Source organism: Castor canadensis, chromosome 8 (assembly GCF_047511655.1).
Source record: "Castor canadensis chromosome 8, mCasCan1.hap1v2, whole genome shotgun sequence".
NCBI lineage: Eukaryota > Metazoa > Chordata > Mammalia > Rodentia > Castoridae > Castor > Castor canadensis.
Window position 1 is genome coordinate 122035007 of NC_133393.1, and position 11113 is coordinate 122046119.

General features: G+C 36.7%; 1 protein-coding gene across 1 annotated transcript; it reads right to left on the reverse strand.

The window, feature by feature from the left end:
* Positions 1-294: 294 nt before the first annotated feature.
* LOC141425554 (small integral membrane protein 30) lies at positions 295-644 on the reverse strand. The gene has a single exon (XM_074081783.1). The coding sequence runs from the start codon at positions 524-526 to the stop codon at positions 347-349; it is 180 nt and encodes a 59-aa protein (XP_073937884.1). The 5' UTR covers positions 527-644; the 3' UTR covers positions 295-346.
* Between the last annotated feature and the right edge of the window lie 10469 nt (positions 645-11113).

Below are 11113 nucleotides of genomic sequence, written 5' to 3' on the forward strand. Positions count from 1 at the left end.
CTGAATAGTGGTGATTTGCTCGATTCTGGGCAAAATCTTATTTCATGTGCTTTGAGAATTCTGAAGCAATGAAATATTACTTATGCAAATTTAAGTCATCTTACTTCTTTGGTCTGCTTCCTAAGCAGTATATACAAATTATAGGCTGCATTTTTCAGTGCATTAATTTGTTGTAAAGGAAGCATTTTTTTTTTCATTTAACATATCTCTTTGTTCTCATTTCATAGGAAACAACTAAGAAGTGAATCCTTCCTATTTACTGTTTGTCAGGAACTTTATAGAACTTTTGTGCTCAGTGGTTTTCAAGGTATAAGAGTGAAGTTTGATTCAGAAGTGCCCTTCAAAGTCACATCTGTCCATTTCTTTTTCGTGCATACACCCCCAAGCAAGCACAAATGCCTGTAATGCTGAGAACCACCCCTAGCAAGAGAGCAATTGCATCTCCAGCCTCTACTGCTTCCACAACAGGCACAACCAAAAGCAGTGACAGGAGCACTAACAGCAACTGTGCTGAAACTGACGTCATGATGTTGGAATCTTGAGAACTTGAAGCTTCCAAAGAAGTGATATGTAAAAAATTCTATGGGCTTGAGATACTCCCTTTCTGGAGCTCCGGATGCTGAGGCTAAAGTGTTACACGTAACATCGCCTGCCAGGAAGCAGCCATTACAGGAATCGAAAATAAATATTTTAAAGTTCATGCATGTATGTAGTAGATTCAAAGACAATCTATGTATATTTCATTGTGTATTCTACTTCTACTTATAGTTTTGGGTTGAAATGTAATGTTTATATCTTTTTAATGACCTAAGAACTGTCACTGACAAGTTGTCTTGTCATCAAGGTCATTCACTGTAGGTCACTTCACCTGTCTTCCCCCCCAGCCCTGCCCACTGCATTGTTGCAGACCTACTATCTATTACTTATTTGGATTAATTCTTGTTGAATAGAATCTTTTGTTATCAGGCAATAAATTCCAGACACACTTGTATTCTGAAACTAGTAGATAGGCTTATTGAGATGCCTGTGAAAATATCCTTGAAAAATTCAGCTTTTAAACATTACTGAATTGGCTCAAATTTTCTAGGAGACAAGGCAAGAAAAGACTGAGGGAATCATGGAATTTAAAATGCTGATTTGATATGAGTGATGTGGAACTTCAAGGTTAGGCAATGTGAGGTAGGAATTTCATGGGAGTAGTGCTTTTCTTTATTCTTTTCTGAATGGAGATTATCAGCTCATAATATGCAAAAAATAAAAAAGAGAGAGAGAGAGAAAAAAAGGACTAAAAGGGACTACGCTCTATGATACCAAATCCTGTTTGTGATTCATCTTTCAGATTCATTCTTTTTCTTATTTTACACAAAAGATTTTTGAACTTTAAAAATAAAACCATAAAAGAAAAGGATTAGAGAAAAAACATCGCTTAAGTACCTTAAAGTCAAGGTGCTTTCTAAAGAGTATAGATGTAAACATTTATCAATTAAACTGTCATACCATTTAGCAAAATACAAGAAAAGTTAATATGCTTAACTTGGTAGGTAAAGACATAACACTATACTATTAGCTTATATTTGGAACCACCTGAGAAATAAAAATAGGAATTGTGTCTGGGGGGTGAAGGAGAATGGTGGAGGGGTGACTTGAAGTACAATATATTTGATATAACTTTTGTAAAAGCCACAATGCACCCCCACCCAGTGTAACAATAAAAAATAAAATGAAATACAAAAAACTAGAGAAATGTGGTTTGGCTTATAGAAAGAAGACTGGTCATTACTTCATGTGTGAATTTAACCTAACAACATAATCATGGTCATTTCAAAAGTCATTGACCTTTCTCTGGGGACCTGACAATAAAATTTAGGGAAAGTAAGGGGAGTAGAGATTATGTGGACAGCTGCCTCACAACAAGAGAAAAGAGATGAGTTTTTATGAGTTCCTTCTTATAATGTAAACAGTCTGATGAGTGATTATCTTTCCCTGTAAAAGTGCAGGGATAAAGGCCAAGAATTTATTTCAAGAAAGTCCATTTGTATAGAGTTCTGAGGAGTAGATAATGCATACATCCCTTTACTAGTTTAAAGTCTTGGAGATCTGAAATGAATTGAAACCATTAATACTGTGTCCTATTATGCTAGGTAATTAAAATCCCAAGAAATTTAATTAATTTCTGTTGTGAAAGATCTAGAATTTACTTCTTTTGGTGGCTACTAAAGGTGCAGTGAAGTTTCAAAATGATGGAATTTTTTCTGATTTAGTTTTAATTTTTTATTATCATGTGCATTAATTATAAATGTTAAAAGAGTTCAGTGAGATATTTCCATACATGCATACAGTGTGCACCAATCAAATCCAACTAACCTTTTCCCACCTCTGTTCTATTAGTTTACATTAACCACCAATAGTGTATTAGAATTTCTTTTTCTTTACATCCTTACCAGCATTTTACACACATATATATATACATGTACATACACACACACACACACATTTAGTAGCCCTTCTAACTGGGTTGAAATGGTATGGTGATTTGGGTTTGTATATGGCTTGTTATATTGAGCAATTTTTTATTGTATTTGTTGACTATTTGTATCCTTTCTTTTTGAAGAGTATCTATTCAGGTCATTTGCCCTTAGTTTTTCTTTCTTTCTTTCTTTCTTTCTTTCTTTCTTTCTTTCTTTCTTTCTTTCTTTCTCTCTCTCTCTCTCTCTCTCTCTCTTTCTTTCTTTCTTTCTTTCTTTCTTTCTTTCTTTCTTTCTTTCTTCCTTCCTTCCTTCCTTCCTTCCTTCTTTCTTTTCCTTTCCTTTCCTTTCTTTTTAAGTACTGTGGCTGAATTCAGTGCCTTACACTTACTAGGCAAGTGCTGTACCAGTTGAGACACAACCCCTGGCAAACATGACTAAAATGAGGAGAGAAAAACCAAAATTAGTAGAATCAGGAATGCAAAAGGGGAGATAACAACATACACCATGGAAGTCCAGGAAATCACCTGAGACTACTTCGAGAATCTGTATTCAAATAAATTTGAAAATCTTAAAGAAATGGACAGATTTCTAGATACATATGATCATCCAAAACTGAACCAAGAGGAAATTAATCACCTGAATAGATCTATAACACAAAATGAAATTAAAGAAGCAATCAAGAGTCTCCCTAAAAAGAAAAGTCCAGGACCTGATGGATTCTCTGATGAATTCTATCAGACTTTTAAAGAAGAACGGATACCAACCCTCCTTACACTGTTCCATGAAATAGAAAGGGAAGGAAAACTGCCAAACGCATTTTATGAAGCCAGTATTACACTTATCCCAAAACCAGGCAAAGACACCTCCAAAAAGGAGAACTATAGGCCAATCTCCTTAATGAACATTGATGCAAAAATCCTCAATAAAATAATGGCAAACCAAATTCAACAACATATCAAAAAGATCATTCACCACAACCAAGTTGGCTTCATCCCAGGAATTCAGGAGTGGTTCAACATATGAAAATCAATAAACGTAATAAACCACATTAACAGAAGCAAGGACAAAAACCACTTGATCATCTCTATAGATGCAGAAAAAGCCTTTGATAAGATCCAACATCATTTCATGATAAAAGCTCTAAGAAAACTAGGAATAGAAGGAAAGTACCTCAATATTATAAAAGTTATATATGACAAACCTACAGCCAGCAGTATACTTAATGGTGAAAAACTGAAACCATTCCCTCTAAAATCAGGAACCAGACAAGGATGCCCACTATCTCCACTCCTATTCAACATAGTACTGGAATTCTTAGCCAGAGCAATTAGGCAAGAAGAAGGAATAAAAGGAATACAAATAGGTAAAGAAATGGTCAAAATATCCCTATTTGCAGATGATATGATCCTATACCTTAAAGACCCAAAAAACTCTACTCAAAAGCTCCTAGACACTATCAATAGCTATAGCAAGGTAGCAGGATATAAAAATCAATATAGAAAAAAATCATTAGCATTTCTATAAACTAATAATGAACAAATTGAGAAAGAATATATGAAAATAATTCCATTTACAATAGCCTCAAAAAAAATCAAATACCTAGGTGTAAACTTAACAAAGGATGTGAATGACCTCTACAAGGAAAACTATAAGCTTCTGAAGAAAGAGATTGAGGAAGGCTATAAAAAGTGGAGAGATCTCCCACGCTCATGGATTGGTAGAATCAACATAGTAAAAATGTCGATACTCCCAAAAGTAATCTACATGTGTAATGCAATTCTCATCAAAATTCCAATGACTTTCATCACAGAGTCAAAGTTATAAACAGAGAGAGACAGTGTACTAATCAACAGTAAGCTAAACAGACATTAGAGAGACAGCGAGAGGATTAACACAAAAATCTCAAATGCAATGAAGTTTCAGTCTTCATAATTTTGGTGTTCATCCCTCAGCCTCAAATCCTGGAGTTGGTTTCTCAGAATTAGGTCTGTCGTTGTCTCATCAAAGGGGAAAAAACCAAAAAAACCAAAAAAAAAACCACCACAACAAAGTGTCCCAAGTTCAAATGCAATACAGTTTCAGTAAGTTTTTCAGCATGCAGTTGTAGTTTGGTCGTTGTCTCATCAAAGGAAGAGAAAAAGGAAAAAAAAAAAACAAGCATCTGGAGACAGTTCTGTGAGTGTTATCTGAAGCTGTGGCTCACCTCCCCACTACTGTCACCCAGCTGTTGCTGCAGGCTTCATTGATTGGAGATCTCAGGAGTGAGCTTAACACTCACCTAGCCCTGCAGGCTTTGTTTACTTAGGGTTCTCCTGGGCACGACTGCCACTGTTACAAGCTTTCCCCTTTCCGAGCACACTGGGGGAGGTGGCGCTACAACCTCCTTCTCCAGCTGGCGTGTTTATTTACAGCTCATGTGGGTAGTGACCCTTCCCCCCTCTCCTGTGGAGTTTTCCTCCTGCCCCCACTTTTACAAGCTTTCCTGATCCTGGTTGCTGGGCATGTGCCACCACTCCTGCCTTCTCTGGCCGGATTGTTTATTTATAGTTCACATGGGAAGTGACCCTTCCCCCCTCTCCAGTGGAGTTTTCCTCACACCGCCATTTTATAAGCATTCCCGCTCCAAGGTTGCTGGGTGGGTGCCACCACTCCTGCCTTCTCCTGCCAGCTTGTTTATTTACAGTTCCGTGAGGGATTGCCCCTCCCCCCTTTCAGCGCTCAGGGAGCCCCCCCCCTTTGCTACATGTCTTTTTTGTTGTTGTTGTTTATTACTGAGTTTGTTTTTTTTCTCTTTTTTCCCTGGATGGGGGTCGGTCTGTCCAGGGGGCTATGCTGATCTGGCCCAGGGTTGTCTGTGGGAGTACTGCATGCCAGTTAGCTCACCTCGTGGTCTGTGTCTTCCCAAGCAGTCTGAGAGCTGGCATCTGGTAGCACAGGAGCCCTCCTGGTTTCTCCGTTTAACGTGGAGTTGGGATGCTATGTGCAGGCTGGGGGTGTGGCCGGGGTCAGAGTTTTGCCTCTTCTTGGTGGTTTTTCCTGTAAGGTGTATCTCCAGCATCTCTCCAAGATTTTATTTTAGGAAGCACACTTTCTGCTTCCTCCCTCTAGTCGCCATCTTGGAATCTCTGTCCAAGAAAATTTTTGTTTATTATTTTTTCAGTAATGAATTTACTTACTCAATAAATAGTGTACACGAATTATAAAAATTTTCAAAAGTTCCAAAATGATAATTTTATTTTTCTGTCTATAACTTAGATCTTCAGATAATCTCACCAGGGGCAAACATCATCAATGGCTTCTTGTGCATCTTTTCAAGTTCATTCTATGTGTATAATGCATTTTTCCCTTTCTAAGGGAAATGTGAGTCTATTATCTCTGTTGTTGCATACCTTATAGACAAACCCTGATCTGTCACAAGAGACAGATCTGAGAGGTTGTTTAATTAACTCTTTATTGCTAAAGTATGATGTGGAATAAATTCAATCCAACAGGTATTTCTTGGGTGCCAGCATTGCTGGGCAATGTGATATTCAGGATAGGATAGAAGGATGTGCTTAGAGAAAGTGAACTCCAAACTGAAGTATTTATTTGCATACACAAGCTAAAACTTTATCTCCTGAAATGGCCTCACAAATTATGGGAACAGAATAAATTTAAAGCACATGGTATGAGTATAATTAATAATCTTAACCTAGCGCTATCCCTTGGAGAGAAATCTTTGGTCTCATTATTGGAACTGGGGCTTCCTTTCACTCTGTGTGTAATTTTCTTCAGCAAACATTTCTTTTAGTAGCAGAAAACATCTGGCATATTTTGCCTAAGTGCTGCCTCATCAGTTTAAAACAAATCATTAATAAAACATATTATTTATTGTTTAATAAATAGTAGACTACTTCAAAAGTCAATGATTTCTTCATATTCAAAAAGTAATAGGTTGCTTGTAAGTCCATATCTAATGAATGCCATGTACCAAAGATAATACTTTATCTTTTCAGTGGCTTTATTTTAGTGAGGAAAAATAAGGCAAAATAATGGAATTTGAGAAAAGCTTGAGATTTCTCCTTTGTTTTTGTTGCAAATTAGTTAAAGAAAAATTGATTTGAAACCATATGATCTCAGTAGCTTAATACCATTGAAGACTATTTCTTGTTCATATGAAGTCCACACTGCTGTTCCTTTTCATTTTCTGGGGTATAAGGCTGACAGAGACTTTTCTAATCTCAATATGCAGCTTCCAGCATTACCCTGGATACCATGGGAAGACATGGGAAGATACTGGAGAATGTGCACAGGGGATTCTTTTTTAAAGACCTGATTTGGAAGTGATGTAGATCTACATGGTCACATTCTGTTGTCTAGAACTCAATCACATTACACACCTAACTGCAAGGAGGTTGGGAAATGTACTATAGCTGAACACTCTGTAACAAAAAAAGTGGTTTTGATGAACACATACATGTCCCAATTGTGCTTCAAGAGAGGGTAATGGGGGCTGGGGTTGAACTTGAACAAAGTATACTGTATACCATGTATAAAAATGCCATGATGAAATCCACTGAAATGTACCAAAAAGAAAGAAATAATAATATCCATGTATAATGAATATTGTATGGTTTATGAACTTGTGCTGTAATATACTAAAATATATTTGCAGGGATGAAAGGAGTTAACATATCTAAAACACTTAAAAGAATGCCTTAAAGTATTTATAAATATAAATTACTGTTTAATCCTTGTAACAATCCTGTGAAGTAGATATGATTCTAACATTGCAGAGGGGGAAAGCAAATTATAGAAAGACAAATGAACTTGAATGCAATTACCAGGGTTTGTGAGAGATAGAATTCAGGCTCAGGCTCTCTAATCCTGATTTGTTTTCATTCCATTTTGGATGGATTGAAGCTAAATTGTTTTCTGGGAAGTCATCATCTATTAATTATGTGATCTTCTTACCATGCTGAAGTCCTAGGAAACTGGTCAACATAAAATATTTGAAAATTCAGGGCAACAGCTGAAATTATATAAAACCATCCAGATGTAAGATTCTGTCTCAAATAGCTTCATTCCAGCAGAAGTGAAGAGTTAGCCTTAAACAGTAAATATGAGTATTTCTGAGGTTCAGGTACTATATTTTACCACATACTACACTGTAAATCTTACTTACCTTTAGGCTCCATTTCTGAAACAAATGAAGTGATCTTTCAAATGTATGTTTGTTATGAGGACATCTATTAGGTTCAATTTTCAATGTGTTCCTTGCTTTTGCTATCATTAAATACCAGAGAAAGTTCTTGCCCTCTAGGTTATAGTTTGGTAGAAAGGTACAAAATTAGTTAAAAAATGCATCTTGTATCAGAAAACAAGTGTTGTGAGGACAATGAAAGCTGCTTACAGGTCCTGAAAGTGGCAGAGTATGTTCTTTTAGGTGGTTGGAGCTTACAGGACTTTTCTGAGGTAGTGCTTTAGAGCAATGACCTAAGTGGAGCCACGTGAAGAACATTGTAGATTAAGAGAACAGTAAGAGCAGAGGCAGTAAGTGGGTGTTAAACATGCTGGGTGTATTCAAAAGCACCAATAAGCCTGTGTGATTGGCTTGGAGTGAAAAAGAAAAGCAAAGGTAATTATGTTAGATAGTATCCAGGTTCCAGACCACATATGCATCATAAGAACTTTGGACTTTATGCTAAGTGTAATGAGAGGTTTCTAGAAAGCTTTGAACCTAATAACTTGATTTAAACTTCAGAGTTATTACAGTAGCTGCCAAATTGAAACTAGAATTTTGGAGAGAATGGGAGAAAGCAATCAGAAAATTCATTCGTTCAAAATATTTACGTAATGTCCAGTATATTCCTATTTTAGCAGCTACAAATACATCGGTGAATAAAAAAGAAACACTCCCTGCTTTCTTGAAGCTTACATTAAAATAAATCTACCATTTATCAAGTGACACTAGGTAGACAAGTAAACACAGGGTAAAGGGAGAAGGTTCTCAATAAGGTGACCCACCTTTTTTATGGTAATGGGGACAGAGCCAGGTCCCCATGCATATTAGGCAAGTGTGCTACCACTTGAACCATGCCCCAACCCTTCCATTTTGTTTCTCTAGGCCCAGAGTGAGGCAGAACATCAAGGTTGAAGGGTAGAGTGGGGCAGAACTGTTTGCTTCATGCCAGCCAGGAAACAGAGAGGAGACAGAGGAAGAGTCAGGGATAAATATGCTCTACAAAGGCATGCCCCCAGTGACCAACTTCTCTAAATAGGCCCCACCTTCCACAGTTCCACCACCTTCCAGAAGTCCATTCAAATTTTGAAATCATCCAAAGATTAAGCCATTTGTTAGAACAGAGTCCTTATGATCAAATTGTCTCTGGAGGCCCCTGAGAAACGCACCCAGAGGTGTGGTTTACTAATTTTGTAGGCATTTCTCAATCCAACCAAATTGACAAGACTAGCCATTGCAGTACTCTAGGAGGGAAGAACTAATGTTATATCCATTTTAGTTGGGAGTTTGAGAACAGAGATATTAAGTATATAACCTAAGGCTGCAGAGCTCATGTATATGAAGGTAGTAATTGAACCCAGGTAATAAGAATTAATAGCTTTTTCTGGAATCAATCCTTCTTACTCTAAACTCTGTGGTATAGGTTGTTTCTAAGTTGAAGTTCATAAACTGATGTGAATATGAGTATAAGGAAAATTTGATGATGCAAGAGAAAGTGGGAAAACTGTAGGAAACAATTCCTAGAGTAAAAATGAGAGTTTATAAAGGCAGTGCCCAAAGGGAAGATTTGGCCTTAGATGGGGGTGAGGACAGCTCATCCAGTGAGATACGTAAGGAAACTATATCTTTGTGTGTCGACACAGATAAGATTTTAGCTTTGGTGTGGAGAGAACAAGGAAATTTCATTCTTATTTTTTCTATTTTCTAGTGAAATGTGCGGAGAAAAGAGAATGTGTTAAATTTTGTTTCCTTTTTATGGGAGAATAAGATGGCTAGGAAAATATGAAAGGATTGCCTTGAAATGGTGATGGCCTACTTGATATTTGTGGCCATAAAAATAAAGTGAGTCAATCAGCATGTTCCTCTTAGTGATTTTCCTATAACCCAAGCAACTGCTTACACACACCAATAAAGTAGGTGAAGACTTGTGTTTAACTAGGTTTATGGTTTTGCAAAGTGAGTGTTATGGTAAGGGAATTAAGGTTTTCTCTAAGGGATCTTGGAGTGTTTGTTGTTTGAGTGAAAAAGTGAGGACAAGAAGAAACTTAGTGAAAACTGTGTAAGTCATTAGATCATAGGTCCTAGTGTTGGTAAATAGTCATTGGAAACAGAAGTACTAGAAGCAGTCAACTGGACTTGAGGCAGTCAGATGAGGCCCGACAACAGGCAGATAAAGTCTTCTCACAAAATCAAATGCAAATTCCAGGGTTATTAGAAACCACCTTAATTTTTGTGAAATGCCATTACTAAATTTCAATGAATAGACATTTTTTCTATTATAAGTTTTAAATTTGGTAAATACATGGGACTGTTTCTCTGTGCGTTCAAAACATGAAAAAATTCCACCTCGTGAATATTTGACACACAGTAGTTCTGGTGATAAAATAGGCAAAGTCATACTGTGTCTTTGGTTTTTGAAATTTAAACATTTAAAAAGTAATAACTATTATAATGGTTATAGCAATACTACCAAGCGTTTATTATATACGAGCACATTATTAGGACTTAAAAGTATTAATTCATTTACTTTGCTCAGTAGTACTGTTAATGCTATTATAATATCAATTTTGTAGACAGAGAAACCAAGACATAGTAAGCCATAGGAGAGGTCATTGGTCAAGTGCTTTAAGTAAGGGAAAGAAATCATACTTACACCTGAGCTTATTAATTCACTTATAAACTTACTAACTCCTTAATTCACATAGTGGGAAAGTCCTGGTGTTGTGTAGCACAGCTGAATTCAGGCTTCTCAAAGGGATCATAAGCCCTTATTTTTTGTCTTGTTCTGCCTTTGTTGGCTTAATTCTTTAGCATGGCCTTTCTCCTACTCTCTCACCTTCCCCACCTTTTCCATGGTAGTTTCAGATTCATATTCTTTTAACTTGCTAACTCTGGTGGAAAACCACACTTTTTAATCCTAACCATTGCTACATTTGTTTTAGGATGGCCTGGGCTAAATGCTGAACTTGAGTTGATTCTTGTAAATAGTGGGATGGAATTCACAGGTTGGCTCACCTGGGTCAATGGTGATGACGTGGTATTAGTCCCATCTGAACATGGACTAAGAGTTGAAGAGAGAGTTCTTTTTCTTTTTTCTCTTTCATCTTCTCTCCCTTTCTTCCTCCCTCCCTCCTTTCTTTCTCTCTCTCTTTCTGTTGTTCTTTCTTTCATTCTTTCTTATTTTTGAGAGAGCCTACTATGTAGCTTAGGCTGGGCTCAAACTCATTGTGAAGTCCAGGCTGGCCTTGAATTCATGATCTTCCTATCTCTGTTTCAAAAACAAAAAATATAAGTACCCATGTGCACATTACATGGCTCAGTTTATTTAGAGAAGCTCTCAGTTGGTTCTACATTATTGTTAGTTGTGTTTAAATTGTGTGAACTATTATTCACCTGAACTTAATTTTGTAAAAATGTGCCTCCT